A 27,493-nucleotide genomic window follows, 5' to 3' on the forward strand; every position below is an offset into this window, starting at 1 on the left:
GAGCTCTGTTGAGCAGCAGGTGCTGATTTCCTCTGGCTCCCTTAGCAATGTTTCAGAAAACCAAGGAGACAGCCTCCTCAGGCATATTCACAGCTGCACAGGATGGAACTTGGCTTCAGAACACCCTAGTCTGAGGTATAGAAGCCAGGATGAAAACTCCATCAGCACCCAGTTGCTATGGAGATGCCCAGAATCATGGATAGATCTCTCTAGATCCCAGGACTGTAGTAATAGATGCCTTGTATTGGTAGAACATGGTCGTTTAGTTCCCCTACTTACTGCTCAGGACACCCAGAGAAGTCAGGAAGGAGCCAGTCCCGGTTCTGGTTCACTGACTAACAGTTCTTCACTGCACTAGAAAACTGCATGACACTCACACGTGTTGACTCAGAAATCTAAGGGGACCACTATCAGGGAATGGTAGTCAGAATAACTCTAGTGGAAAGCCTGAGATGATGAGGTCTCATCTAGAAGTTCTTCTCTCTCCCAGATATTAGTGTCAGACACAAACTGAACCAATCCAAAGGGGAAACAGTCAGCCCTGAGGATACCACACTAGTCTCTCCCTTCTTCCTAAGGACCTTTGTCTTCTAAGTAAAAGGAGTAAAAGCCCTAATCTCTCAGGAAAACAGTGGTGCCCTTCCCAACAACTGGCACTGAAACAGAGAAAATAATGATGTAAAGTCTCTGACTTCCAGGAACCATATCAAGCAGGGAAGTCCAGCTGCTTCTTATAGGCTCCCGGCTCTGGGTTTCCAGAAGGCTCAGCTCAAGGCCATCTCCTCAAGGAACCTTCTCACCCTTAGCCCAGAGCTCACTGAGCTTTCCCAAGGACCATTTATTTCTTCCTTTTTTACAACAAGACAGAAGGCCAGCTTCCTTCTCCCCAACTCTCACCGATTCATGCTCTTTGCTCTTTCTCCCAAACGGCCTGCTTAGCCTGGACAACAGGTTGATTAGTGAAATCTGGAGGCACTGAAGAAATATCCCACAAGCAGTTGGTGCCACCACAACACTTGTGGCATCATAGAAGATGCTAGGGCTCTCCTGGATACAAGAGATTGTTCAGGGAAGGGTCTGCTGACGACGTCACTGGGAACTACCAGGGCCTCCTGCTAACCAGCTTTCCTTATGGTGACCAGATTCTGAGGTGCCATCTCCAGGAGGCTCTCCAGTGACACAATGGAACCCTTTCCATATCTCCTCCCTCTAAAGCTAGAGATTTCTCTTTGCTCCATTAGTAGTTTCATGCTCTGAAAGGGCAGATTGCGTCAGGGGCTTGGCATGGGGAGAAAACATCACGGGACATGGGGTGGAAGACATTCTTCTGCATAATAATTTTATTCCCAGATCCAGTCCTGTGACATACATTCCAATTTCCTAGGTTTTCCTGTTTCCCAAAAGTCAGTATTTCCCTCCAGACCTTTAATTTATTGGATATTGGATTTCATTTTCTTATTGTGCATTCCTTCAAAGGGGGCTTTCTTTATATATATTCATGGATGTCTACTCACAAAGTCTCTGTTTTGCAGAGACTCTGTTGCAATGATCTTGGTAACATAGTTAATCCAGTTACACAGTGAATATAAAACTTTAAGTGTTGTGCACCTACTTCAGATGATAAACTTCCAAATCCTTTCTCCAAAAAATAACCAGATATCAGTGAGCAAAGGACAACATGGACGGAGATTGGTCCTCTGCAGTTCCATTAGACGTCACTTCTCTAGTGTCCACCTTCCTGAGGTCCCAGGGCCAGGCCTGACGGTGTTAGAGTTTGGACCATGATCCTGTATTCATGCCAAACATAAGATCCAGGAGGTTGGGCAGGGAGTGGAAGGGCTTGAGGTCAGGTGAAAGCTCAACTTTAATAGGTCCAGAAGTTCTGGAGGGAGTCTATTTGGCCTTGTCATCTGTGGCTTCTACGTTCTTGACCTAGTTGTGAGGAATCCATGTTAAAATTCCACCTAACCTCATAACTGTAAGAGTGTAAAACATCGCCACGTAAGTTCATTGCAAATTGCTTTGTCCTTTTCGATGCCCAATTGGCTCATGCAGGTTCGCTACCACTAGGTCCAAATTAGGGGATATTGTTGGTAGATTTAGAGGTTCACTGGGTCTCTCCAATAGTGAAAGTAATAGACTTTACGGAGAACTGGACGAATAGGATTTCAAGAATAAAATAGCTGAAGAATTCTGCCAACTGCTGATCTCTAAGAGTCAGAAGCAATGGGGGGTATATTCTAAACATAATATTCTATGGTTCAATCCCTCCTTGTATGGAGTACAGCAAGCCCAAAGTAAGGAAAGTGCCTTTCCACCCTTACCGGACTCTAATGAGAGTTTCCATAGTGTTTCCTTTAATGTCTTGTTCATTATTTCCACCTGCCCAGAATTCTGCACAACAAAGACTCCAAACTATGCATACATCTTTGACTGTTATTCACAGGCTTTGGCAGTGAGAGCTGGGCTATTATATGACAGCATTCCTAGTGAGTGGCAAAATTGGGGGAAAGTTCCTAGCAGAGCTTTCTAGTTGCTCTATGATCAGTTTCAGTCTGATGTAGTGAGCTTCTACTCACCCAGAAAAGGAATCAATAAAAAAAAGCAGGCACTTTTGTCTTACTCTAGGAGACCATGTGTCAGTAAACTCAGGATCCCATAATTTATCAGAGCATTGGCTACCTGTATGCAATCTTCTCTGGGTAAATGATCTCTGTTTTTTATTTACATAGGTGCAAATGTGACATCTGGCTTTGACATCTCCTTCTACACTGTCCAGTGTATTAGGTAGAACATACCTTGGTGTTGGCAACTCAGAGAGTTCTGTGGACCCAAGACAAGTAGTCTGGTAAAGCTGAGTTACCAGAAATCTGCCAATTGTCTCTGGAAGAATGATCTTTCCCTCTGGTGTTCACCACCAACCTCTGGCGTCAAGCTATCCATTTGATTCTTTTGCATCTTCACCTCTTGGTTATACTCGAAATACACAAGATCTAAGGCACAAACCACATAAAACTCAAGAAGGATAACGAAAATGTGGATGCTTCACTCCTTTTTTTTTTATTAACTTGAGTATTTCTTATATACATTTCGAGTGTTATTCCCTTTCCCAGTTTCCGGGCAAACATCCCCCTCCCCCCTCCCCTTCCTTATGGGTGTTCCCCTCCCAACCCTCCCCCCATTGCCGCCCTCACCCCAACAGTCTAGTTCACTGGGGGTTCAGTCTTAGCAGGACCCAGGGCTTCCCCTTCCACTGGTGCTCTTACTAGGATATTCATTGCTACCTATGAGGTCAGAGTCCAGGGTCAGTCCATGTATACTCTTTAGGTAGTGGCTTAGTCCCTGGAAGCTCTGGTTGCTTGACATTGTTGTACATATGGGGTCTCGAGCCCCTTCAAGCTCTTCCAGTTCTTTCTCTGATTCCTTCAACGTGGGTCCTATTCTCAGTTCAGTGGTTTGCTGCTGGCATTCGCCTCTGTATTTGCTATATTCTGGCTGTGTCTCTCAGGAGCGATCTACATCTGGCTCCTGTCGGTCTGCACTTCTTTGCTTCATCCATCTTGTCTAATTGGGTGGCTGTATATATATATGGGCCACATGTGGGGCAGGCTCTGAATGGGTGTTCCTTCAGTCTCTGTTTTAATCTTTGCCTCTCTCTTCCCTGCCAAGGGTATTCTTTTTCCCCTTTTAAAGAAGGAGGCTTCACTCCTTCTTTAAAGGGGGAACAAAAATATCCACAGGAGGGGATAGGGAGGCAAATTTTAGAACATTCTAGTGTCTCCTGGATACAAGAGAATTTCCAGGGAAGACACAACCAGTGATGTCACTGGGAAATGCCATAGCTTACTTGCTAACTACCTCCACCCAGACTGACCAGTTTCTGCAGTGGCTTTTCCAGAGACTCACTTTTGAGCCAGGAACACCCATTCGCTCACTCTCCTTCCAGAGCTTCAGAGTTCTCACTCCTTCATTACAACTCAGTTGCTGAGGACAGGGAGAGTTGTATCAGGCCTTGAAATGGATAGAACATCTTTGTTAACAGCCAAAGATCTAAAGACCATGGATGATGGATATTCTTCTTCCTGAAATGTATAAACCCAGGGTCCATGCATGTGACATATAGTCCAATTTCCACAGTTTTACTGTTCCCTAGAGGCCAATATTTTTTTCCTACACCTTTAAATATATGCAAGTTGGAGTACATTGTTTCATGGACTGTGCCTTGAGAGGGGTCCTGGTTTCAATATATCCACCCATGTTCTTTCCTGAAATCTCTGTCTTACCATCCCATTTTGTGCAATGGAAACTCCCTTTTCCTGGCAACATAGGTTCTCAGGTATAGGGCAAACATCAAATTGTAAACTTTATGTCCATTCTTAAAGTTAAAATCCCCAAAAGTGAGGGAACTGAGACCCAACCGAGAGCCATGGAGGGGCAGAATGCATAAGTGCTGCTGGCCAAGGAAGAGCAGGAGGAAGCAGAGAAGCTGTAGCACATCATGGTGCACACCTGGGCAACCTGCTGTCTTCACTCAGAGGACCTACAGGGTGCTTAACCATCATTTATAACTCGGTGTCTGGTTCCCTCCTCTGGCTACCGAGGGAACTGCATTCAGAGGAACCACAGACAAAAGTCAGCCAAGAACAATTCACCAAAATAAATAAAAATGAACACATTTTTCTGTGAAAAAGCATACAAATATATGGTCAAGTCAAACAAAACCCAAGGAAACACAAGAAGTGAAATATTTCACAACAACCCAAGAGTGCAAGAAACAGCATAAAAACAATCTCTTAAACCTATAATAATTCTATATGTATTTCTTGAAATAGTAGTTGGAGTAAGCAACCGGGCTATAATGCTCTTATAAGTTCCATAGCCTCATCAACCCTTGTCACAGTCTCCACCTGTTTGACTTTTTCTTAAGCACAAATATGTGTGAGTTAGAATCCTGAGTCTGTCTGGGATCAGACTGTAAACTGTAGTCAATGTAACACTGGCAATCATTAGCCACAATCTTCAAGTTTCCCTCCTAACCCCAGAGCACAGCCATAACTTTGGAAAGCAAAGCGCACCCTCCACCAAACTATCTATCCTCCAAAATCCTGTCTCTCCAAAACACCAAGTCCATTCCTCGTGCTATAAAGTATGACGGCCAAGCTTTGCATATGAAGGAACGATGGTGCAGGCTCTAATACCTCACCAAAGAGACATTGCCTTAAATTCTTTTATAAGTCCGGTTTCCATGATAAGAGTTATATTAAAATATTATCCCAATCTAGACCTGTTCCCCTGGGTTGGCTCATGCCACATGTTGTCTAGAATGACTCCTTTTTAAAGCCAACTTTCTATGACCAATGTTACAAATTTTCAACCTTACAAAATAACATAAAAGCCAGTCACCTGTAGCCAAGACATGTAAAGCGTATTATACATTTAAAACCAAAAAAAAATGAAGTGAGTGCACATATCTTTAGTATTTAGATCAAACACCATTCTTACTTTTTTAGCTGTCATTTTAAAAGAAGCACCTTGTTACCTGTTGATTCCAATAATCACAGTCACAGATTTCTCTAAGAGAATCAGACATCAGCTCCCTTACCATAGAAGCTTTGAAGCTGCTGGCACCTTTAAGGGCAGCTAGTGTAGACATTTAGCCAGCCCCCTTTGGAGCTTCCCCAGTGGACAGACCTTGGTTCCTAGCTACATTCCTCCATTGAGGCCGGATCCAGTCAGAGACACACATGACAGTTAACACCAGACACAACCAGTTATCTAGGATGCAGGGCTCCAAAGGTCAATTGAAACTGTTTTTATTTATTTGTTCCTTTCTTGAAAGGACTTAAAACTAAATCAAGGGGGGAATCAACCAGCATTTAAAGTTTTCACCATTTTTTTCTATTAAACATGAAACAAAATATTCAAGCAACAAGAAGCAAAACCCAGACATAAATTGACATACATGGACAGCTTAGTGCACCAAGGACAGACAATAGACATAGAGGGAAGGAGCTATATGGTGTCCCACCAAAGGGACCCAGATATCCTAAAGGACCCAGAACCAGAAATAAACACTTCTCCAATAGCAGCCAGCAAGGAGGCAGGATGTCCCTAGGAGAGCTCTTAAAAAGCTTAATCTCATTTTCCTTCTTTTTCCAAAGCATCTGTGGAGAGTCTGGGAGGAATGTTTTTCTCAAACCACTTTCTCTCTTGTCTAGGGTGTAAACTGTCCCTAATCAGGGTCCAAAGACTAAAATCATCTGTGAGAATTGACTTTGCTTCTCTAGATTTTAGCATAACTCTAAAAGAACACATACACAGAAACATTTTACCATTGTTACCTTGTCCCTTTTTACAAGGTTTACTCACCACTACCCCAAATCTTTATTTTTCTTTGCACGTGCTTTCAATTCTAGTGGTCCTTCTGAAACCTGCTTTCTGAGGCCTTTCCTGGCCCACTTTCCCCCATTCGCTCCTCCTTCTTCACCTTCCGGCTTCCTGGTACGATCTAGTCACGTTGTCCCCTCTTTCCCGATCTCAGTGGGACCTCTGTCGTCACAACACAGAACCAGGCATAGGCCTGTAAGAGTTAAGAAGAAACACACACTCGGGTCATTCGTGTTAAAAGAAGGCTGTCCGCGCTTTACTGAGATCTCCTTATATACCACAGGCAAAAGCCATGGAAAAACAATAAAGTAGGTGAAAATTCCCAACCAGGAAAATAGGAAAACAGGAAAAATCTGCATCGTGGCAAGTCCCGACCCCAATACAGGGGCGTAAACAACTTCTTAACAACAATAATCTGAAAGGCTCAGTAAGGGGAATGGGTGCCATGGAAGGTCCTGGCCCCAAATCAGAGACTGAGAGCAGCTGCCAAGGGTGTAAACAACTTCTTGCCATAGCAGACTGAAAGGCTCGGTGAGGGGGAAGGGAAACACCCCAAGGTAGGGCCCAACAGGCTAATATAAAAGTATATTTGAAAAACTAAAACACTATCAAGAAAAATAATTAAAATGTGCTACATATCTAAGCATAACATTCATAAGAGAAGAAACTCAAATGACTGAGAAATTCATAAGAAATATTCGTCATCCTTGTACATCACACAAATGCAAATCAAAATTACTCTGAATCACTTTTCACACTTGTCAGTATGACTAAGGTTAATAACACGTGTGACAACTCAAGCTGACTGGGTTATGGAGCAAGGGGAACATTTATATTCTCCTGGTGGAAAGGCAAACTTCTACAGCAACTTCGGAGATCAGTATGATGGTTCTTCAGGAAGGTGAAAATTGTTGTTCCTTAAGATACAACTCCAGGTCTCATGTCCAGATGTTGGTTCATCGTAGAATACAGACCTTTGCTCAACCATGTTCAGTGAAGCTCGTTTGTAATACTTAGAATTTGGAAATATTTAAGTTGTCCCTTAACGGATGAATGCATAAAGAAAACGTGGTGCATTTACAGACTGCATTGCTGCTTAACAATTACAAAAGGCAAAAAGGAAGCATGCACTATGCAGGACAATGAATGGATCTAGTAAAAGTCATTCTGGATGCGGTAATCCAGGCTGAAAAAGACAAATGGGATACATATTCACTTAAATGTGGATGTTAGCTGTTGATTCTTCAATCTGTGTGACTGTATGATCAGTTTAGTGTGAGGGTCTAGGGACGTGGGCCAGACTGTCCTCATTTAGGGAAGTACAAGTTCACTCATGGATGGCTGAGGGACACTGACAGGGATAGGAATGTGAAATGTGAAGAGACAGGGCGAGGCAGCAATGGAGGGAACATAGAGAGGGACAGCTAAAATGAGGCACTGTATCGAAGCCTAAGAGAGTAGAAACCCTAATTGCTTTTTAAATTGTTTTATAAAGGTAACTAATGATTTATTATAGGTTCAAGGAGAAAAGTTAAAATGTTGCTTGGGTTCATCTATGTGAAATTTCAATAATAAGTAAGTCACAACAATTATGGAGTTTGACTTTCAATGAACCTGCTACAGATAATGAATATCTAGTCCTTATGGAGACGTCTGTTACCATCTATTATACACTAGTCATTTTATTTGTTTACATTTCAAATGTCATCCCCATCATTGATCTCTCCACTTTGAACCCCCATACCCTCCCAGTCCTCTTTGTTTCTAAGAGGGCACTCCTCCATCTACCCATCCACTTCCACTTCACCCCTCTAGCATCCCCCTTCTCTGGGACATCAAGTTTCTACAGGGCCAGTTGTCTCCCTTCCCATAGATGTCAGATGAGCCAGTTGTTGCTACACATGCTCTACACTTTATGTATCAGGAGCCATGGCCAGGACCATGTATCCTCTTTAGTTGGTAGTTTAGTCCCGAGGAGCTCTGAAGGCTCCAGTTAATTGATATTGTTGTTCTTCATATTGAGTTCCAAACCCTTCATCTCCTTCAGGCTTTCCCCTAACTCTTTCATTGTGGTCCCCAGGCTTAGTCCAGTGGTTGGCTGTGAATATCTGCATCTGTGACTTGAACTTGAGAGGGTAGAAGGAAGCCTCGGACTCCCAAGTAAGGTAATAGGATGTAATTCTGTATGTGCCCAGAAGATGGCGACATAGGATGGTATTCACACACACTTGTTTCTCACTAACCTCTTAGTTCTGTCCAGCGTGTCAGGTAAGGTCCGCAATGTGTTCTGTGAGTGAAGATTCCTTCTGCTTGCTGGAACTCGATCTGCTGCGTGGAATACTCTCGATTGGCGATGGGCGTATGGGTCGGTGGACGCAATCACTCCAGGAACTGAGAATGAATGGACTGAGTTGAGCAGACATTGAGGGGTTGGCATCTCCAGAACCTGCAGCTTAGCATCCATGGATCCAGGAGAGCACAGTGTGCAGGGCTGAAATCAGATTCTGTAATGGGGAGGAGGGAGAAACTAAGTTTTTGAAGTATTTGTTCTTTTTGAAAGCACAAAGTGGGAGGTCAGTCAGTTTTCCTCTTTTTGCAACATCTTACTCTGACCTACAGGACATATCCTGGGGTATATTGCTTTCCAGATTCAATGGGCTTTTCAGAAATTCCAGTTTCCTGAAACGGCATGGCCCTACTTTGGTGGACTGAGTGGTAGGAAGTGGAAAGGTCCTCTGAGGGGCAGATGAGGATCAGAATATGAAAGGCCAAAAGAAGAGGAAAGACACAGTTATGAAAGGAATGCTGGTGGGTACAAGGCAACAACAAGCATATTTCTCAAAGCCCTGTTTTACTGTAGTACTGTGGGAAGCATAACCACAAGCTAACAGAAACAAATTGTTAAAATAAACAATGCATTCGTTCCCGTTCCCCAAACTTCTCCGTTTTTTTCCACCAAGGTCAATAGAAATTTAAGCCTCAAGTACACCTTCTCTTATGGTTCCATACCTCAGGCTGAAAAATCTGCCAACAGGCCTTGACCTACCTTGAGTATGCCCAGCAGGCAGACCTTTTCTCTCTTTCTTTTCCTCTGAGAGCAGGAGCAAATGACTTTATACAGTGGGCGATTTCCATTATCAACAAACAGAAATTTTCCTAAGTCATTAAAGCTAGAAAGCCAGTCATTGATGGGCTGGTGCGGTAAGATCATTCTAACTAAACTATCCCATGGGGAAAAGTAAAAGAGACAGCCACACCTGTGTTTAGGAAACGAGATGTCCGCAGGTGATTTGAGTATGGGTGCTGAGTGGGAGAGAAAAGGTCATGAATCTAGCTGGAAAAGCCCACCCCACTTTTAGATGTGTTTTCTTTCTTTTCTTTCTTTTTTTTTTTTTTTTACTTTTCTTTTTTTCGGAGCTGGGGACCGAACCCAGGGCCTTGCGCTTCCTAGGCAAGCGCTCTACCACTGAGCCAAATCCCCAGCCCCTAGATGTGTTTTCAAAAGGCATGCAATAGAAATTGAACTGCAATAAAAGTGTGTCAGCAAATGTGCTCTAATGATAGGTGATTAGATTTTGGGGGCCATATTGACACAGAAACTGGATTAGTGGTAATATCTTGGGAAGTAGCTTGTGTTACAAGGAGAACTTCAGTTATCCCTTGCCTAGACCATCTACTGTCTTCTCTTCTCTTTTTCCTCTTTCACTTGTCTACCTGGGCTGATGTAGCAAAAGGCTCTTACCGGAGACAAGTCAAAGGAGAATTAAGGTGAAATCTTTAGCCTGTTTTCTTGGAGACACATTGGACTGGAAAGGCTGTGAGGGAACCAGGCGGGAGGAGACTGCAAAGGGCAGAACGAAGCAGTGACTGCACTGGTCCTGTTTCCCATTCTGTCACAGAAGCATTTTAAGAAAGGAGGGTTCCATTGGCTCAGAGTCGGGAAGCACAGACTCCATCCTAGAAGGGGTGAGTGTAGCCGTGAGAGGTGCAGTTGGTAGAAGTGGACTGGCTGGCAGGATGTGAATGAGACTCTTTCCATGTGGATGGAGCAGGGAGCAGAAATAGGGAAATTCTAGCTCTTAGCTTCCTCTCTGTGCCATTTAGTGCAGGCACCTGGCCTGTGAGTTATGGTGTTACCACCATTCAGAGTGAGTTTTATGTCGATTCTCTCCCCAAAACCCCTCAGAGCGACATTCAAAGGCCTGCTTCACTAACACACTAGGCAATTTTTACCTTCCTCAAATTGTCAGTGACCAGCAGCAGAGCAAGGCAAGAAGGTTGCACGGCCATTTAGAGGGAGGAATCAAGGAGTGGTGTCCGTGCAAGCCAGAAGAGACCTACAGGAAAGCTGGACATCAAAGAGCCACACACATTCTCTCATGGCTTCTCATGGTTTTCCCAGGGTGAGATTCAGATGCATGTGGTAGCTAAAGGCATTTCTGGCTGAAGCCGGTTTTCCTATGTGACATTAGGAAACAGTTGTAATAAAAGAAAGTTTCAAACAGCAACCTGTTCTGACTCTGATGGACACAAGTCTGATACTAGGCTGGAATTCTCTTCCTAACTTTCGATACTTTTGAAAATAAAGGATAGATAGTATAATGTACTCTAATCCTAAAATACTGTGAAATATGTATTTCATAAATATGCATTACATGATATTCAGTTGAAATTGCTGGGAATTGTACTTTCTTCTATCTATAACTGCTCTGCTCTGGACAGAATTACTAAAGAATATGATGACTTGGGCTGTGTGTGTCTTTGTGTGTTCTGTGCGTGTGTTTATGTGTGTCTCTGTGTTTCTTTAGGTAGGTATGTGTATTTATGTGTTTATATATTTATGTGAAAATGGAGGCTCTGTCAACTTATGGTATTTTTCACAGTAGCTATTGTCCACCGTGCTTTATGAGATGAAGTGTTCATTATGGCAGATGGAGTCAGAGAGACTACAGAAAGATCAAAGTATGGGGCTGGGGATTTAGCTCAGTGGAAGAGCGGTTGCCTGGCAACCGCAAAGCCCTGGGTTCGGTCCCCAGCTCCGGGGGTGGGGGGGGGAGAAAAAGAAAGATCAAGGTATGGAGGAAGGGGCAGGGAAGATATCACAGCAGTTGAAATCACTTATTGTTCTTCCAGAGGATCTGGAATTGGTCCCTGGTAACCATACAAAGACTAACACCAACCTCGATAGGCAAAGCTGTCTCCCAGATTCTGCCCACACTTGACAACCTCGTGATGCATCCACCCATACAAAAGGCAAAACACAGATCTGGGTCTAGTGGCTAATAGTGACATGGTCTATCTAATCTGGAGGGGAGGAGGGTGGCAGCCAGCAGCAGCAGTGGCAGCGACAGGGGCATCCAGAACACTCCAGGCCACCACCGTCCCCACCACCACTTGTATGGGTGGCTTTAAAGAGTTGAGTAAAAACAAGCTGGTAACCAACCATGGTTGAAGGGGGATTTGATCCCTGTGAATGTATTTGCTCTCATGAACGCGCTATGAGAAAATTCATCAATCTGCTCCGGCAGTCCCAGTCCTATTGCACCAACACAGAATGCCTTCGGGAATTGCCAGGGCCCTCAGGCGACAGTGGCATCAGCATCACTGTGATCTTGATGGCCTGGATGGTGATCACTGTGCTCCTCTTTCTACTGAGGCCTCCTAACCTGAGAGGCTTCAGCCTTCCTGGAAAGCCCTCCAGTCCTCACAGTGGACAGGTCCCGCCAGCCCCTCCTGTGGGCTAACATCCTGGTGTGGGAAACAGCGATTGTTTGATGCCCTGCACGACCGAACGACTGAAGAGAACATGGCATTACCTGTCTCTCCTTTTCCGTCTGCAGTGTGGATGGTATTGTTTTCATGAGCTTCTAGAAGTTTCACTTGCCAACTGCCTTTGTTTCCTGTGTTGCCACAGTCCTTGTTTACAGTATACCCCAGTAAATGATTTCTTTGAAAAATCGAGGGCTGTGTTGGTTGGCCTAAGCTTAAACTTTCCACTCGTTCTCCCTGGAACCCTGACCATAGCGTCTGTGGTGGTTTCTGGCCCAACTGAAGGAAAATTAAGGTTTCTGCATTTAAGTATTTTAAGTGGTTTGGATAGATTTTAATTCTTTTCATAAGGTATATTCTGGTTGTCTGGTATGAGTGACAGAGCCATGCCGTAGTCACTTTACTGTGGCAGTTTACCTATGGGTGGCAGTTTTCTGTAGTCCTTGGCACTGATACTTTAGATCATTTTCCTTACAAAGTCCAGCTGGCTTATATGGCTAGAATAGGAAAATCGATTTGGTTGTTTACTGATTTTTTTTAATTACCATTAAAAATTTCTGATGGTAATACTTTAAATAAACATGATTGATTAATATTTTTAAAAGAGGTAAAACACTCAGAGACCTAGAAAACCATGGATGGGTTCCTCTTTAGTCAACTGGAGCCACAAAAATGTCAGAATCACACAGCCAATCAGAATTCACCTGAAACCAGACACTACAGAAATGGTCTCATTTACATAGAAAGAAGTGGCTGTTGGGAAATGATAAGCAAAGTTGCTCAGCACGACCATGAAAGGACTCTTCACAACTGGGCATAGTGACTCAAAGTGCCAATTTCAGTACTTGGGATAAAGAAGTAGGTAGATTCCTGTAGGATCAAGGCCACCCTGTTTCACCCAGCAAGTCCATGATGTTTAGTTCTGCCAGATTATACTGAGAGGTCCCGTTTTTCCTTTTTTTTTTTTTCATACTTTTTACTTGTGTGAGTATATTGTAGCTATCTTCAAACACACCAGAAGAGGGCGTCAGGTCCCATTGCAGATGGCTGTAGGTAGCCATGTGGTTGTTGAGATTTGAACTCAGGATCTCTGGGAGAGCAGTTGGTACTCTTAATCTCTGAACCATCTCTCCAACCCCTGACAGATCCTGTGACAACATACTGACTAAAACTCTTTATACATTCCTTCAAAGGGTTAATATTTCCAGGCTTGAGTGACAATGGTGCATTATAACTTAGATGAAGTATATCATAAGTGACACTGGTCTCAGATATTGAAGTGGTGAGTAAACGATCAGAAATAGAAGGACACCGCAGGCCACTGGATATCTATGCAGGATAGCAGTAGATGTAGTTGCACTTTTTACATAAAACACACAGAGCTTTCCAAACCTATTTACTTTTATTTTAGTTTGTTTAAGATTTATGACATATACCGCATTCTGCCTGCATGCATGCTTGCAGGCCAGAAGAGGGCGCCAGATCTCACTATAGATGGTTGTGAGCCACTGTGTGGTTACTGGGAATTGAACTCCGACCTCTGGAACAGTAGCCAGTATTAACTGTGGAACCACCTCTCCAGAACCATTACTTCTATTCTAATCTGCCTGGTGTCTCCAGTAATTTTCTCATGAGTGTTCTCTTGGCATGATAAAGTTTGATCTTAACCTATGCGCTCAGAAGGGACACACATCTGCAATGACATGTTCATTTTGAGTTTTGTATTTTGTAATCGAAGATCTTTTTGTTTGTATTTAGCATGGAACTATCTATGTAAACAAGGATGTTCTACTCCCTGCCTCTGCCCTCCTGCTTGAACTCTTGAACTAACAGTGGACCACCACCATGAAAGGCACTTTCTTCTTTGTGTCCTAAATCCACAAAAAAGCAATTAAGTGCCTACTAGGGCGTTATGAATATGCTATCACCTTAGATGGTTCACGGCATGGCGTATAGATTAACAACTTGTAGCTGGGTATTTCGAGGCATTGTTCCATTGGACTAGACAGAAGACTCTGGCATGAATTTTCTAATGGCGCTAAGTGCCCTTTCATTTTTCTGAAAGTCCTTTGGACTTATGCCAGAGTGAGGGATGTGCACGAATCTCACTGGAAATTAAGTGTCCGTTTCCTTTGAAGCTGAGGTTGGGTTTCTTTTGAGAGAGGAGTGCTTGTGACTGGGATGATTCACCTCTCCTCCAGCCAAGGCAATTGTGAGAAGACCTCACTCAGGTGCACTAAATTCTCACTTCCACAAGGTGGCACCCCATACCTAGCAATCTATATCCTCATTTCTTCAGGACAAACACCTAAGGGCTACTGGCCAGAAGGGGTCAGAACAAGTCCACTCTTCTGTTCCCCTTTCATTGAGCACTAAGTGGTGATCACCCTTATAGACAGCAGACTGCGGTGGTCAGAATGGAGGAAGGTGATAATTTAAGGCCTGTCACTAGTAGGAATTAAAAGTTGACATTTTTATCTGCAGATAGTATAATAACATTTATAAAACATTTATGAAAATTCCAAGGATATAATCATTAAGGAAAATTTTCAAGCTGATTGCCCATTAATTATTATATATCAAATGTATAAAAAATCAAAGAAAAGCTATTGCTAAGGAGTACTGATAAAAAAGACTGCATGTTTTTATTTTTTCATTTTAATTTGGTTTCAAACGGTGTGTGTGTGTTCCTACATTTTAAACTGATGTGAACAAAGAGAAACTGTCCAGAGGGATAAAAAGAAATGATAGAAGAGGTGAGGAAAGGAAGGACAATGGTATTGAGAGGCAGAGATTGGCGCAATATATGGTGTATACATATATGAAAATTAGACACACACACACTTGTGCAATAGCAGCAAGGTCCTTAGCAGGTAAAAGAACTTGCTACACTAGTATGATTATCTGAGTTCAATACCTGGGACCCATGGTACAAACATGGACTGAATATTGTGGCACATATATGCACAGACACACACGTATCCACTGGCAAAGAAAACTTTGAAAATTCATAAGCATTTGACTTTAGAGGCACAAGGATCAGGAGTTGGGAATGAGGTCACCCCAACATTCACTTACCTCAGAAAACCCAAGAACCGAAATTGAGCTAAGCTAATGAGTCCGATTAAAGTGTGGCAAATGCAAGAAAAAAAATTTTAATGTGCAAATATGTACGGCATAAACCACAACAAATATTAGGTTAGAAATATCAAATTGCTGGTCCTTTATATTAGTTGATAGAAAGAAAGTAACAAAGAAACAAAAAAGAGAGAAAAGAAACTAAACGACAAACTTATGAAGGGAAGTAGAAGCCATCAAAATAAAGGCGGGGAATGAAAGAAAATGGGCTGGGGTGCCATGCTTGAAGGAGGAAAACACTTTAGACTCTCTGCTCCGATGAAGCTGACTAAGGTGGTGCCTGCGGGTCCTTCACAGGCGCTTTTGTGCTGCTTGCTCAGCTTGGGCACAGTTGTTTGTCCTCTTGTATCCTGTGCGGATTCCAGGTAAGGCAGGCAGTGGGAGAGCCAGGTCTCCAGCTAACTGGCTAAGCTGCTGTGCTTCAGAGCACAGGGTGCTTTGTTGCAGCTTGAGCAGGAGCTCCTGAGTCTGCACAGCCGCTGCCACAATTTTTCCACCACACTCCTGCTTTCCTCCCCTGTGAAATCCCCTCTGGAGTCAGGTTTGCTGCTTGCTGTTGTCCTGAACTGCTGCCAAAGAAAAACAAGCTCGTTCCTGAAGAACTATTGCTGAACAGGTCCTCTTCCCCATATCCTAATAACTTTTCTCTTCCATTACCTATGATGTGGGCTACTTATTAAAAGTAGTTTGCAAAAAACTTTGCCTCCATCCTGCTGTAGTAGAAATAAGGAAAAAGGAAGCAGGTTCTTGTGTACAAAATACTTTATCAGAGGTCTTAAGCTCCTCAGGCTTCCTCAAGGAAGCTCTGAAGGCAATTTTAGGAAGTATCTAATAATATTGTATATGATAAAAGAAGAGAGGCCCTTGGGTCAACTAAAATCCAACTTTATTAGTCTGGTCTCTTAGTCTTCGGTGCATCTATCCAGGCTCTTCTGGCTTTTAGAGTCTCTAGCGAGAAGTAATGTGTGATTCTCATAGGAGGACTGACTTTGTATGTTACCAGTACTTTTTCCCTTGCAGCTTTTATTATACTTATTTGTTCTCCATGTTACTGTCTTAGGAAATATATGCCCAGGGGAATTTCTTTTCCACTCCAGTCTATTTCATACTGTGTGCTCCTTTTACTTTGATGAGTCTCTTGTTTAAGTTAAGGACATTTTCTTTTATGATTTTGTTGAGAATTTTTGTTTGTTTGTTTGTTGGTTGGTTTTTGTTTTTGTTTTCTGTTTTATTTGCCTTTGACCCAAGTTTATTTTCATCCTTCCTATATACTTTATTGTGTTTATCATTATTATATTTGTTATTTTGCAGAAAAATCCTGTCTATTTCTTGGATGTTTTCTTCCAGGATTGACTTCCTTCCTTCCTTCCTTTCTTCCTTTGCTTTTCCTTTATTCCTTTCCCCCTCCACTCTTTTCCTCCCTTTGGATTTAAGATTTCCTCTATCTACGTATCCATTCCTTCTATCATCTCTTCAATGCCTGAGGTTCTCTATTCCATCTGTTGGAGTCTGTTATTAAGGTCTGCCTCTGAGAGACTATTTGAGTTCCTACATTTTACTCATCCACATCTCTCTGTTTAGGATTTCTTTATTCATTTCCTTCCACAGTTATTGTTTTCACACATTTCTTTACTTTCTCTTTAAAGGCCTCTCCCATATGTGCAAATGCTGTTTTACAGTCTGTTTTATTCTTGTTCTTCAATCATGTTGACATATTCAGGGCCTTCTGTCATAGTGTTGATGGGCTCTAATAGAGATTTGAATGCCCTGGCTGTTACTGGTTGTGTTTCTATGCTGGTCTGTAGTTATCTGGGGTTGGGAAGATTGTAATTCTAGGTGCTGAATCTGGTTTTGTGTGTAGAAAGTATTTGATCCCAACCATGGATTTCTGCCCATCCTTTGCCCAGTTAGTTTCTGGATAAAAGATTCACACTAGCTTTATATCTATGATAATCCTTAATTAGCACAAGAGCTGGGCAGATAGCTATCCTCTATACTATTATGCATATTTTTCCAATAATTCCGTTATATAATTTGCTATGGTTTTGTCTGGGATGCCTTAAACTCCAATTAGCCCACTCACACGGCCATTATTTAAAGATTCTTACCTCATGGTGGCTTCTCCTCTATTTACGTTCTTCTTTCTACCCCTGTCTGTCATGGTCTCCTCCCACCCCCAAGCTGGAACCCCAGTGAACATCTGTCTTAATTCTGCACAGCTTTTGACTATAGGCATTTTAATTTAAAATTCAGAAATAACTTGGAGGTAAGGTCACATAAGAGTATGCATTGGTGTTTTCTTTCTTTCGTTTGTTGTTGTTATTGTTGCTGCTCCTCCTGTTTTTATTTTGTCTTTTTTTTTTTTCAGAGCTGAGGACCAAATCCAGGGCCTTAAGCTTGTTAAGCAAGGGCTCTACCACTGAGCTAAATCCCCAACCCGGTTGCTGCTGTTTTTAATTTGTCTTTGTTGGTTTGGTTGGTAGGTTGGTTTTTGAGACAGTGTTTCTCTACTGTATTAGCATTTTCAAAAGCCAGTGCTTGATTAAGATATCTGGGGTCAGAGAAAGGCCTGAGTGTTAGTATTCTGCTAGCAGCCTTCTGATGGAGAACTCACAACTCCTGCTGCACCACACCTGCTTAGAGGGTGACACGCCCCCACCTTAATGATAATGGACTAAACATCTGAACCTGTAAGCCAGCTGCAATTAAATGTTGTCCTTTATAAGACTTACTTTGGTTTGCTATATGTTCTCAGCAGTAAAACCCTAACTTCACGGCCCTCTGAAGGATCATTTCCCCAATGTAGGGGACTGCCAGGGCGTTGAGGGCACACAATTTAGGGCAAACATAGTCATGAGCCTATTGGGTAGCGCTGACCTTAAATATTAAATTATCATTTTTCAGTTCTTCAATCGCTGCCAACTGTAAGCTGGATACAATGGGGGCTAGAATGCCATATACATCTAGTATAGGGCAAAGGGAAGGAGCGTCATCCAGTCCCAGCAGTCTCTAAGGCTAATTTAGTTAATGTCTAATTTAGAGTTCTATGTATCCTTTCTACCTGCCCTTAACTCTGGGGATGATATGCATAATGACGCTTCCAATTCGTCTCCAAGATCTTAGTTAGTCCCTGACATTTCTGAAATATGAAGGCAGGCCCTTATCTGGTCCTATTACCTTAGGTACTCCAAACCTGGGAAAATCTCTTCTAGTATCTCTATCCATCTATCCAGGAGGAAATGTTCACAAAAACCAGCAGGTATTTTGAGCCATGTCTTTCTTCCTTAATCTCTATAAAATCATTTTTCCCAGTAGAGGCCTCCAAGCTCTTACCTCTCAGTCAGGAGTTTGGATATTTGGGGTGACTGGGAGATTTGCTCAGCTGATAAGCATTAAAGTTTGTCATTTGTTTTACTCCTAAGTGAGTGACTCTGTGGATCTTTCTGAGAAGAGTTCTTGTTAAAGAGATGGATAATATTAGCTTACGTTCACTCAATCATCACCATCCCATTTAATTTCTTTTTCTGCATGTATCAGTTGATCTAGGTGGTTCAGGTAGAACAGTGTCCAATCTAGAGATGCTGTTTTCTTCAAGACTATGTCCTTAGCGGCCTTGTTAGCCCATCTGTTATCTCTAGCCATTGGTTTCTTTTCCCATGATGAGGGCCTGTGTTAATGTTATTAGCTTGGCCCTTTGAATTGAAGTGTCTGGAGGAACAGACTGAGTCCAGACTACCTCCATTTCCAGTGTCACTACTGCCCCTGCTCTCCTCTGACCCTCATGGGTAAAGCTGCTTTTGTTAATAAACCAGATCTGTTCTGTCTCTGACAGAGGAGAATCACTTTGATGGAGTGGACAGTCAAAATCAGAGTTGGGCAGCAGAATTGCATGGTTCGGGGAAACAGGTAGCTAGAAAATATGTTAGCCAAGATAGATTAATAAAGTTTGATAATGAAACATGTAGGCATTACTGAACAGCAATCAGGATTGTGTGTGTGTGTGTGTGTGTGTGTGTGTGTGTGTGTGATGAGTCCCAAAGTTAACTTATCCGCATCTTTATCCAACCGTGCTGTGGCAACAATAATAAGCAGGCAATCCTGCTGTCGCTGGGTCCAGTTTCTATGATAAATAATCCATTGGCCATTTCTGTGGAAGTCTTTTCTCCTGGATCCAGGGCTTTGTTGGCTAGAGGGGCTCTAATTCATTCTTCTTGTCTAATTTGTACTCTTCTATACTCTCTGCAACTTTTATTAGCTTGTATCTGTAACTTTATCTAATATTCGGCACTAACTAATTGCTGAAAGCCAGGGATCCCGTACTAGAGTTCTCTGTTTTCTCTTATTTCATATCATATCTAAACACTGGCCAATTATTGTTTAAACCTGCTTGCAGAGCCTGGTGGCAAATCTGGAGGAGATCCCTAACCCTTACACCCATTAAATAACCAATATGGGTGGGTTCCCTGTGGGCCCAAGGGCCAGTTTCTTGGCCTATGTCTGTGGTGAAGAGAACCTGTAAGAACTTTTCGGGAAAGTTGGTGTCATGTCCTGAATACAGTTTATTCTACATTATGCCATCAGGTGGCTGGTCCCTCAGGGGAAGAGATGCCTCAACATGAGCCTACCAGAGGCACCCCCTTTCTTTATATAAAATAAATCTTTTTCATCTTAAAAACTCAGAGACCACATTTACTCGGACAGGGAGCATGCATTTCTCTTGGCAAGAAGGATATTCATTTACTGAACAAAAGATGTGAGCAGGAGTCAATTGCAAACTCTGTTAATGGATACATATGACCACTTGGGGCCTCTCCTGTCATGGACCCTGGATGCCAGACTGCACTGTGTCTGCCCTAGGCAGAAGGAGAGGGGAAGAGGGGATAAACCGGTGAGAAATGTAAAACCTGGAGCTGGTCCTGAGGGAAAAAGAAACTCACCAAATGACTGCTGAGTATTGAACTCAGGACATCTGGAAGAGCAGTCAGTGTTCTTAACCACTGAGCCATCTCTCCAGCCCCAAAGCTAACACTGTCAACAAGGATGGAGCTAACTGCTAGGCTGGACTCAGATTTTGTTCACGTTGACAAAGAAGTGTTAGCAGGGAGGAGGAGGGAAAACTTCTGAAACACTATATCCTCTACTGGTGACACCTTGGGGAGGTCCTGTGGCCATTTAACATCAAAAGCAGGCCACTCTAAGTTATATTAAGTGGTCTTTAGTCCTAACAACCTGTCCCATGTCAAAAAATTTCGTCAGTCCAAGTCCAAGAACACAGAAAACAAAAGAACAACTAACACAAAGTGTCCTCCTTCGCAGCTGAAGTACACAGACCAGCCTGTCCATGCCACGGACAGGATAACTCAGGCTATCTGCTCCAGCCACTGGCCAGATCAAAGTCCTGTTACTGAGGCTGTCCGAGCCCTCCTTAAGCTTGCACATATGAATCTGACCAAAAGCAGAACACAAAGAAGCTAGATAGAGGAGACATAGACAACTGTGGTACATCGCTCAAGCTGTCACTTCCCCGATTCACCACTCTCCTGTGGGTCCCCCACAAGAGGGGAGTTTACTGGCCAATACACAAAATGTGAGGTACAAATTGAACCACTACCTGAACCACCTGAAATGTCACTCACAGAGGAGGAAATCTATGTAAAGGCAAGAGTTTAGTCATTCCAAAATATCAGGGTCATCCCATTTCAGAGAGAGAAGTCCCTGAGCAGAGTCTACCAGGGAGCTATATACTTGCAATTAGGGTAGAATTCAAACAATTGGGGCAGAATTTGGACAAAGGTAACTATATAGGGTACTATCAGTGGGGAGAGGCAACCTCCAAATTGACTTGCAGTCAGTGGGCTGTTCTGGGACCTTCTGAGGGAGTCGGATGGGGAGTCACAGGAGGCTTTTTCAACAGTCTGGTTTGCAGCTGTTGCAGGAACTACAATAGCTCGACTCCTCCTGGAAGGGAGGGGTCCTTCTGTGCTCAGAGGTTGGTGGTGGAATTTTCCCACTGGCCTCAGCTTGGCCCCATCTCTGACTCTTTCATGGGGACTTTGGATCTGGAAAGCTGTGGGAATGCTGTAAATAGGGCTTACTGGGCCATCCTAGAACAAATGTGGAAGACGTTGTTACGGAAAGTGGTTTAAATCGTGTGACTCTGTCCCAAGCCTTCTGTGAAGAATGTCAATATTTGCCTAGAGACTCTTTGGGGAGGTTTTATGGTAAAGAATGTGGCTACCTTTTGCACTTGTCTGAAGATTCTGCGTGAGACCAAGGTTATGAGAATCAGATAAATTGAATTGAAAAAGGAAGTCTCAGAAACACCACTATGTGTCCCCCATAGTCTCATAGGTTTGAAGAAGCCTCTGGAGGCCTCAGAGTGGAATGTGCAGGTTTGTATAAGCTTGGCCCAGGGAGTGGTACTATTATACGGTACGGCTCTTTGGAGTAGGTATTTCCTTGTTGGGTCAGGTGTTTCGCTGTGGGTCTGGGCTTTAAGACCCTCATCCGAGCTGCCTGAAACTGAGGATTCTGCTAGCAAACATCAGATGAAGATGTAGAACTCTCAGCTCCTACGGCACCATATCTGCTTAGATGCTGCCAGGCTCCCACCTTGATGATAAAGAACTGAAGATCTGAACCTTTAAGCCAGCTCCAATTAAATGCTGTCCTTTATAACATTTGTCTTAGTCATGGTATCTGTTCAGAGCAGCGAAACCCTAACTTAAAACTTCACATAGATGCCTGGAAGTCTAGATAATTAGCATGCAGACCCCATAAATGTGTCCCTACATATCTCAAGAAACACTTTATTCAGGTATGATCCATTGCAACTAGTAAGGAACACGATGAAGGACAAAAGTTCACAGTAGGGGCTGGAGAGATGGCTCATCATTTGAGAATTTGTTTCTCAAAAGACCTGCAGGGCACCTAACAATCCTCTGTCACTTAAGTTCCAGGTGAAACACAGTGACCCATTCTGGCCTTTGGGCAACAGCATGCACAGACCTACAGAAGGCAAAACACTCATAAATATAAAATAAAAACAACGACAACAACAAACAAAAACAAAAGCACCCAAAGGAGGGAAAAACAAAGGAGAAAACTCATAGGGCATCTTTGCCTGGATATTTTGTCCAGCTTTTAAAGAAATCTAGAAACTGAATTGTAATCTATGTGTTCTGCTTGAGTTGAAATCCCAAATGGAACATAGTACATTGTCAAGAACAAAAGTCATCATCCTAATCAAGAAGAACAAGAAAACAACCAACCATAAAAACCCTATCCCCTGAAAGGTCTTGCAATTTATTATCTCCTCTGTGTAGTTACAATTGATATCATGTTTGAAGGAAACCAAAAGCAAGCAATTCTGTTTCATGACTGCTTCTATACTCCCTATAATAATATTGTTTTATTTCCTGTGAGGTACTACAGAACACCTGATGAATATTCCATTAATATGTTCAACACTCTCATCCACAAAAGAGTATATTTTAGTGGTCACTAAATATTTGATAAGGATACAGCATTGATAATTTTTTCATCATGAAGTTGGTATTCAGAGTTGGACACACAATCTACACTGAAAGTACAATTGTCTTTGTATCTCAGTCTGACTGGGAAGTAATTATGATGCCCAATCCCTGTGAGAATGCAGAGATCCATCTCTGCCTGAGAGCTGTGGGATTTCAGATGGTTACATCACACCTCAATAAAGAAGGTTCTTAAGAGTGACGAGTTCGAGATCACTGTTTGATTCACAAGGATACATTCAATTTACTCAAATGTAACAGGACACAAGGATCCAATATCTGCGGTGTAGATGGTCTTGCTGGCCTCCTCACAGAACCTCTTTCCCTCCTCACAGGATGCTTGCAGTTCAGTCTGCTCCCCCAGCAGTTTTCTGTTCTCATTCATCAAAATCCTTACATTCTTCTTCAATTCATTGCATTCATTCAGGAGGTGGAAGTTTCTGATGCTGAATCAAAAACAAATAATGGTAAATCCCAGGCAGTTTCTATTTGCCTGCCACTCCTGCAAGTACAATCATCCCTTCAAGGGCCCCATCCCCAGGCATCTCCAGACTAGAGCCACAGTTTGCATGTTTGCACCAATTAGAGGCAGGTCAAATCCCGAGTCCGCAGTCCACGGGAATCAAAGTACTTCAGAAAATCCTGACACTAGAGGGTATATATACATCAAAGTAGAGGAAATGGTGCATATGGGTGCTTATGTGTTCATGGTATTCTAAAGTCATTGGCAGGTAGAGGGCCAATCCCCTCTGAGGGCTGATAGAAGACTCAGCAGCTATACAATCTTCCCATGTGTTTCTCATGGATCCCAGATCTTTTTTCAAAGTCATAGCTGGACAGAAGTATTTCCCGCCTACTGCTGGGGTCTCCTTTCTGTCAGTGACTCACTGGTAGGAATTGTTCTCTTGTGTGAGCTCCTTGTACTTCTCCATGGCATCACTTATCCAGTTGGTCATCTTATGCATATCCATCGTTCTCATCTCATGTTGGGATTTAAGCATTGGCAATTCAACACTCAGCCTGTGTTAGAACATGGCCCAAGGAACAAATAACTGTCTGAACTCATGATTTCACAATTAGATGAAGTGTAAATAAAAAATAGTCAATAAAAAATTCAAATTCAAGGAATGGGGCTAGGGAAGAAAGTGGAAAACTCAAAGACCACAGCAAAAACACAACAGTGAGACTCAAACCATCACTCTTCCATAGAAAATATTTCTCTGCAAATCAGCATGCATTTGTTTTGAAATAAGTAATCCTTAAAAGGCTGGTGAAGTATGGTCCTATAAAGACCCTCTGTATAGGAGGGGGGAAAGTCTGAGAGCTGCATGTTTGGGAATAACAAGTGCCAAGAATTTATTCCCACAGTGACGTTTTCTAGGTCACAGTAAACCATCCTTGGATAATTAAAAAAAGAAAATAAAGTTCAAAGCAGGAAAATAAATAAATAAATAAATAAATAAATAAATGAAATCAGAGTGTTCTCTGGACTACCTAAGCCCATTTATATAACACAAACTTGCTCCTTCCTATTGGTGCTGGTTAAACTCATTATCCTGGGCATTGGACGGCAGAGCTAGGGGACCAAATGGAGGGAGCCGACCTTCAAGATCTGGCCAGGTCAGCATAAAGGAATTGAACAGTTGTGTAAGAAGTATGAGATGTTTCCTCCAGTCCGTGCCATAGCCTTGGGTCCAACAGAAAGATGTGATGACATTTCTCTTGTTTTGAAAGCAGGGATTCTCAATCCTTGTTACATGACTACCAGAGGCCATAACTACTTTTTGCAGGGAAGAGGATTCATAACACCTCCTCCCCTCAGGAGAGTCCTATGTGCCAGCAAGGTAAACAGAAGGAGCAAAGTGCTCTGTTGATCAATGACGGCCTCCACAGACTCATCACTATCATGACCTGCAAACTGTTCATCAAACAAATCCTCAGACCCAATCAAAGGTCCCAGACTCCCTGATCCTGAGTAAAACACACACAAATACTTTCACATCCATACGTTCATACCAACCCATATACAAACATAATTAGAATGCCAACTTTATCGTGGAGGTGCCATAGAATCAGTGTATAACGACCAAAATCAGAGGAAGAGTGATGACATTCAGGCATTTCATTCACACACTTAGATGCAGCAAGTGTGACCAGGTCCTTCCAGCTGCTGAAAAAATCCAATCCAACTCCAAGGAGCTCAGGGTCAAGTACAAGAGAGGTTGACCCTAAACACACAGCACCTAGCTTCTCTCACAGGCCAGCACCTGCCAAGGCTCCTTAAAGTCCAGGATGAGAGGTGAAACACTTTCTGGATGTCTCTTGGCTTAGCAGAGAGAGCACAAGACAGTCAGTAGGTTACAGGGCATAATGACTACCTGTAGTTCAAACCATCATTGACATAAAGGTCCAGGATTTGAGAAAGTTCATCCCGCTCAGATTTACACTTCTGGATTTCAAGTTTTAGTTCCTCCAAATTCTTTATAGGCTTTTCATGGTTACTGATGAAATTTTCTGATGATGCCTTCCTAATAAACCCTGTAGATAGATAAACACAAGTGAATGTACATATTTGATAGCCCATGGGTAGAAAAGACCATTCTGAGTCTCAAAATGGAGGTTGAGGAAGAGGAAAGGCTGGAGACTTGTTGAATCCCTGAAAGAGAAGAAACGCTATCCTTAATGTGGACTCTTAAGCTATTTCCCTCTTCCCAACCTCCATTGCCATACATAAGCCTCACTCACTATTACATGATCCCTCATACTGAAAGATATAATCTACCTGAGACATAAAGATTAGGGACATTGTCAGCAGATAACAGACGTGGAGCAGGTAAATCCTGGGGTTCACAGCACCATCAAACCCTAATCGTGTGTTCAAGCTTAAAGTGTCTGAGACCTCAATTCATGACTAGGGGGTTCATCCTTCCTTGTTGTTGTCACCACAGACTTAGTAACCTACAGGAATCTAGAGGATGAAGTGCTTCAACTCCCAACCATGAACGGGCACATTGTTATCCTCATAGGGCTTCCTCCTGGCATTCCTTGGCAGTAGAAATTAAAAAGCTCATAGAAAAGAAACTGCAGGCCTGCCAATTCCTGGCTCTCTGTCAAATTAATCATCAGGAGTCTTGACTCTTGGTCTGCCATTGACAAATTCCAAGGCTTCTGCTTGTAAAGCCGACTCCTGAAAGGCTCAGCTCAAACCTGCCTCCTGGAGGAAGTTCCCCAACTCTACCCAGTACTCACTGTGCCTTCCCCAGAATGATTTCATTCTTCCGTACTTACAATACAGAAGGCCAGCATTCTTCTGCCTCGGTCTGGTCTCTCCTTGGTCTCCCCTCTCCTTCTGAACGAGCTTGAGCAGCTGGTGAAACATGCCTGTTTGTGAACCCAAAAGGCACTGAAGGAACCCCACAGGCAGTTGGTGTCACCACAACACTGGTGACATCACAGAAGATTCTAGTGCTCTCTTAGATACAAGAGATTGTCCAAGGAAGAGATTACTGATGACGTCACTCGGAAGTTCTATGGCTCCCTGCTACCCAGCTCTCCCAAAAGCAACCAATTTCTATGGGGCCCTTTTCTGCAGCCTCTCCTGTGACCCAGGGAATATCCTTTGGCAACTTCTCCTCCAGAGTTAGATATTTCTCTCTGCTTCATCGGATGTCATCAATGCTTTTGATGGGGAGAGTTGGTTACAACCCTGAATTGGAGAAGAGATTTTTGTTAGCACCCAAATCCCTAGGTACCATAAATGAGGGAGATTTCTCTTAATAATAAATCTACACCTGAGACAATGCACATACATACAGTCCAATTCCCAAAGTTTCCCTGTTTCCTAGAGGCCAATATATTTCTCCTATACTTTTAATTTTATAAAACCTGAATAATATTTGCTTACTGGGCATTCCTTGATAGCCAGGACTATTTCCACATAAACGTCTATGTATTTCACAAAGTCAATGGTTTATAATCCTACTTTTTGCAATAAAAACTTCCTTTTCTTGGGAATATAGAGGGATTAACTACAGGGCAAATATAAAATCATAAATTTCTGTCCCTTCTTTTACATATTAAGTTGGACATCATCCCTTTCTCAAATATAGCCAGACAATTAATTTGGTCATCAGTGAGCAAAGGTCAACCTGGACTGCGTGTTCCTACATTGTAGCCCGACAGCCATCACTTCTCCAATATTTGTCTTCCTTCATTTCCAAGTCCAGGCACGAGGATATCGGGGGTTGCCCCTTGATACTTTACTCCTAGCAAATATAAGAATCAGCAGGATGGGGAGGGAGTCGAATGGCCTGAGGTCAGGTTAAACCTCAATTTTAGTGGGTCCCTAAGTTCAGGGAAAAGTCCGTTTGGCATTGTCATCTGTGGCTTCTGTGTTCTTCTCCTAGGTGCGCTCAATCTGTGCTATGATGCCTCCTAACCTCACAGACGTAAGAGTGAAAATCACGTCTGTCTTCTCTGGGAAGGGCTCTGCCTCTGAATCCCACCTGGAGTTGGACAACATCGCTATGCAAAACTCAAAAAAGAGGGGTGGAGATGGTGGACGCCTCAAAAGTTTAGGGTCATTTCTTCCAAATAAGGCACACATTTTTCCAATGTAATTTTTCCTTTGTTCTTTCACTCATGGTGGCTGGCTTCTTTCCTGGCCT

General features: G+C 42.8%; 3 protein-coding genes and 1 pseudogene across 3 annotated transcripts in view; 1 reads left to right on the top strand and 3 right to left on the bottom strand.

Moving 5' to 3' along the window:
• The window catches only part of LOC148000713 (uncharacterized), a 99,154-nt gene extending 98,195 nt beyond the window's left edge, over positions 1 to 959 (bottom strand). The window contains exon 1 of the mRNA XM_087586961.1: positions 898 to 959. The gene's annotated coding sequence lies outside the window, so the exon portion shown is untranslated. The remainder of the gene's footprint in view (positions 1 to 897) is intronic.
• The window catches only part of LOC148000714 (disks large homolog 5-like), a 122,379-nt gene that overhangs the window by 79,630 nt on the left and 15,256 nt on the right, over positions 1 to 27,493 (bottom strand). The gene's annotated exons all lie outside the window — the stretch shown is intronic.
• LOC148000718 (small integral membrane protein 14 pseudogene) lies at positions 11,832 to 12,131 on the top strand (annotated as a pseudogene).
• LOC148000719 (disks large homolog 5-like) lies at positions 22,579 to 26,280 on the bottom strand. Its single transcript, XM_087586966.1, has 4 exons — positions 26,115 to 26,280; positions 25,205 to 25,364; positions 23,715 to 23,846; positions 22,579 to 23,272 (listed from the first exon to the last, which is right to left on the bottom strand). The coding sequence occupies exons 1-4, from the start codon at positions 26,203 to 26,205 to the stop codon at positions 23,071 to 23,073; spliced, it is 585 nt and encodes a 194-aa protein (XP_087443092.1). The 5' UTR covers positions 26,206 to 26,280; the 3' UTR covers positions 22,579 to 23,070.

Source organism: Rattus norvegicus, chromosome 15 (assembly GCF_021556685.1).
Source record: "Rattus norvegicus strain SHRSP/BbbUtx chromosome 15, alternate assembly SHRSP_T2T, whole genome shotgun sequence".
In the NCBI taxonomy this organism is placed as follows: Eukaryota; Metazoa; Chordata; class Mammalia; order Rodentia; family Muridae; genus Rattus; species Rattus norvegicus.

Bases quoted from the DNA above. Each gene is read 5' to 3' on its own strand.
- LOC148000719 (XM_087586966.1), bottom strand. From the start codon at position 26,205: ATGTTTCACCAGCTGCTCAAGCTCGTTCAGAAGGAGAGGGGAGACCAA. The intron at 25,365-26,114 runs GTAAGTACGGAA...ATCTATCTACAG, and splicing joins GAATGCTGGCCTTCTGTATT to GGTTTATTAGGAAGGCATCA. The intron at 23,273-23,714 runs GTGAGTCACTGA...TTTTTGATTCAG, and splicing joins CAAGAGAACAATTCCTACCA to CATCAGAAACTTCCACCTCC.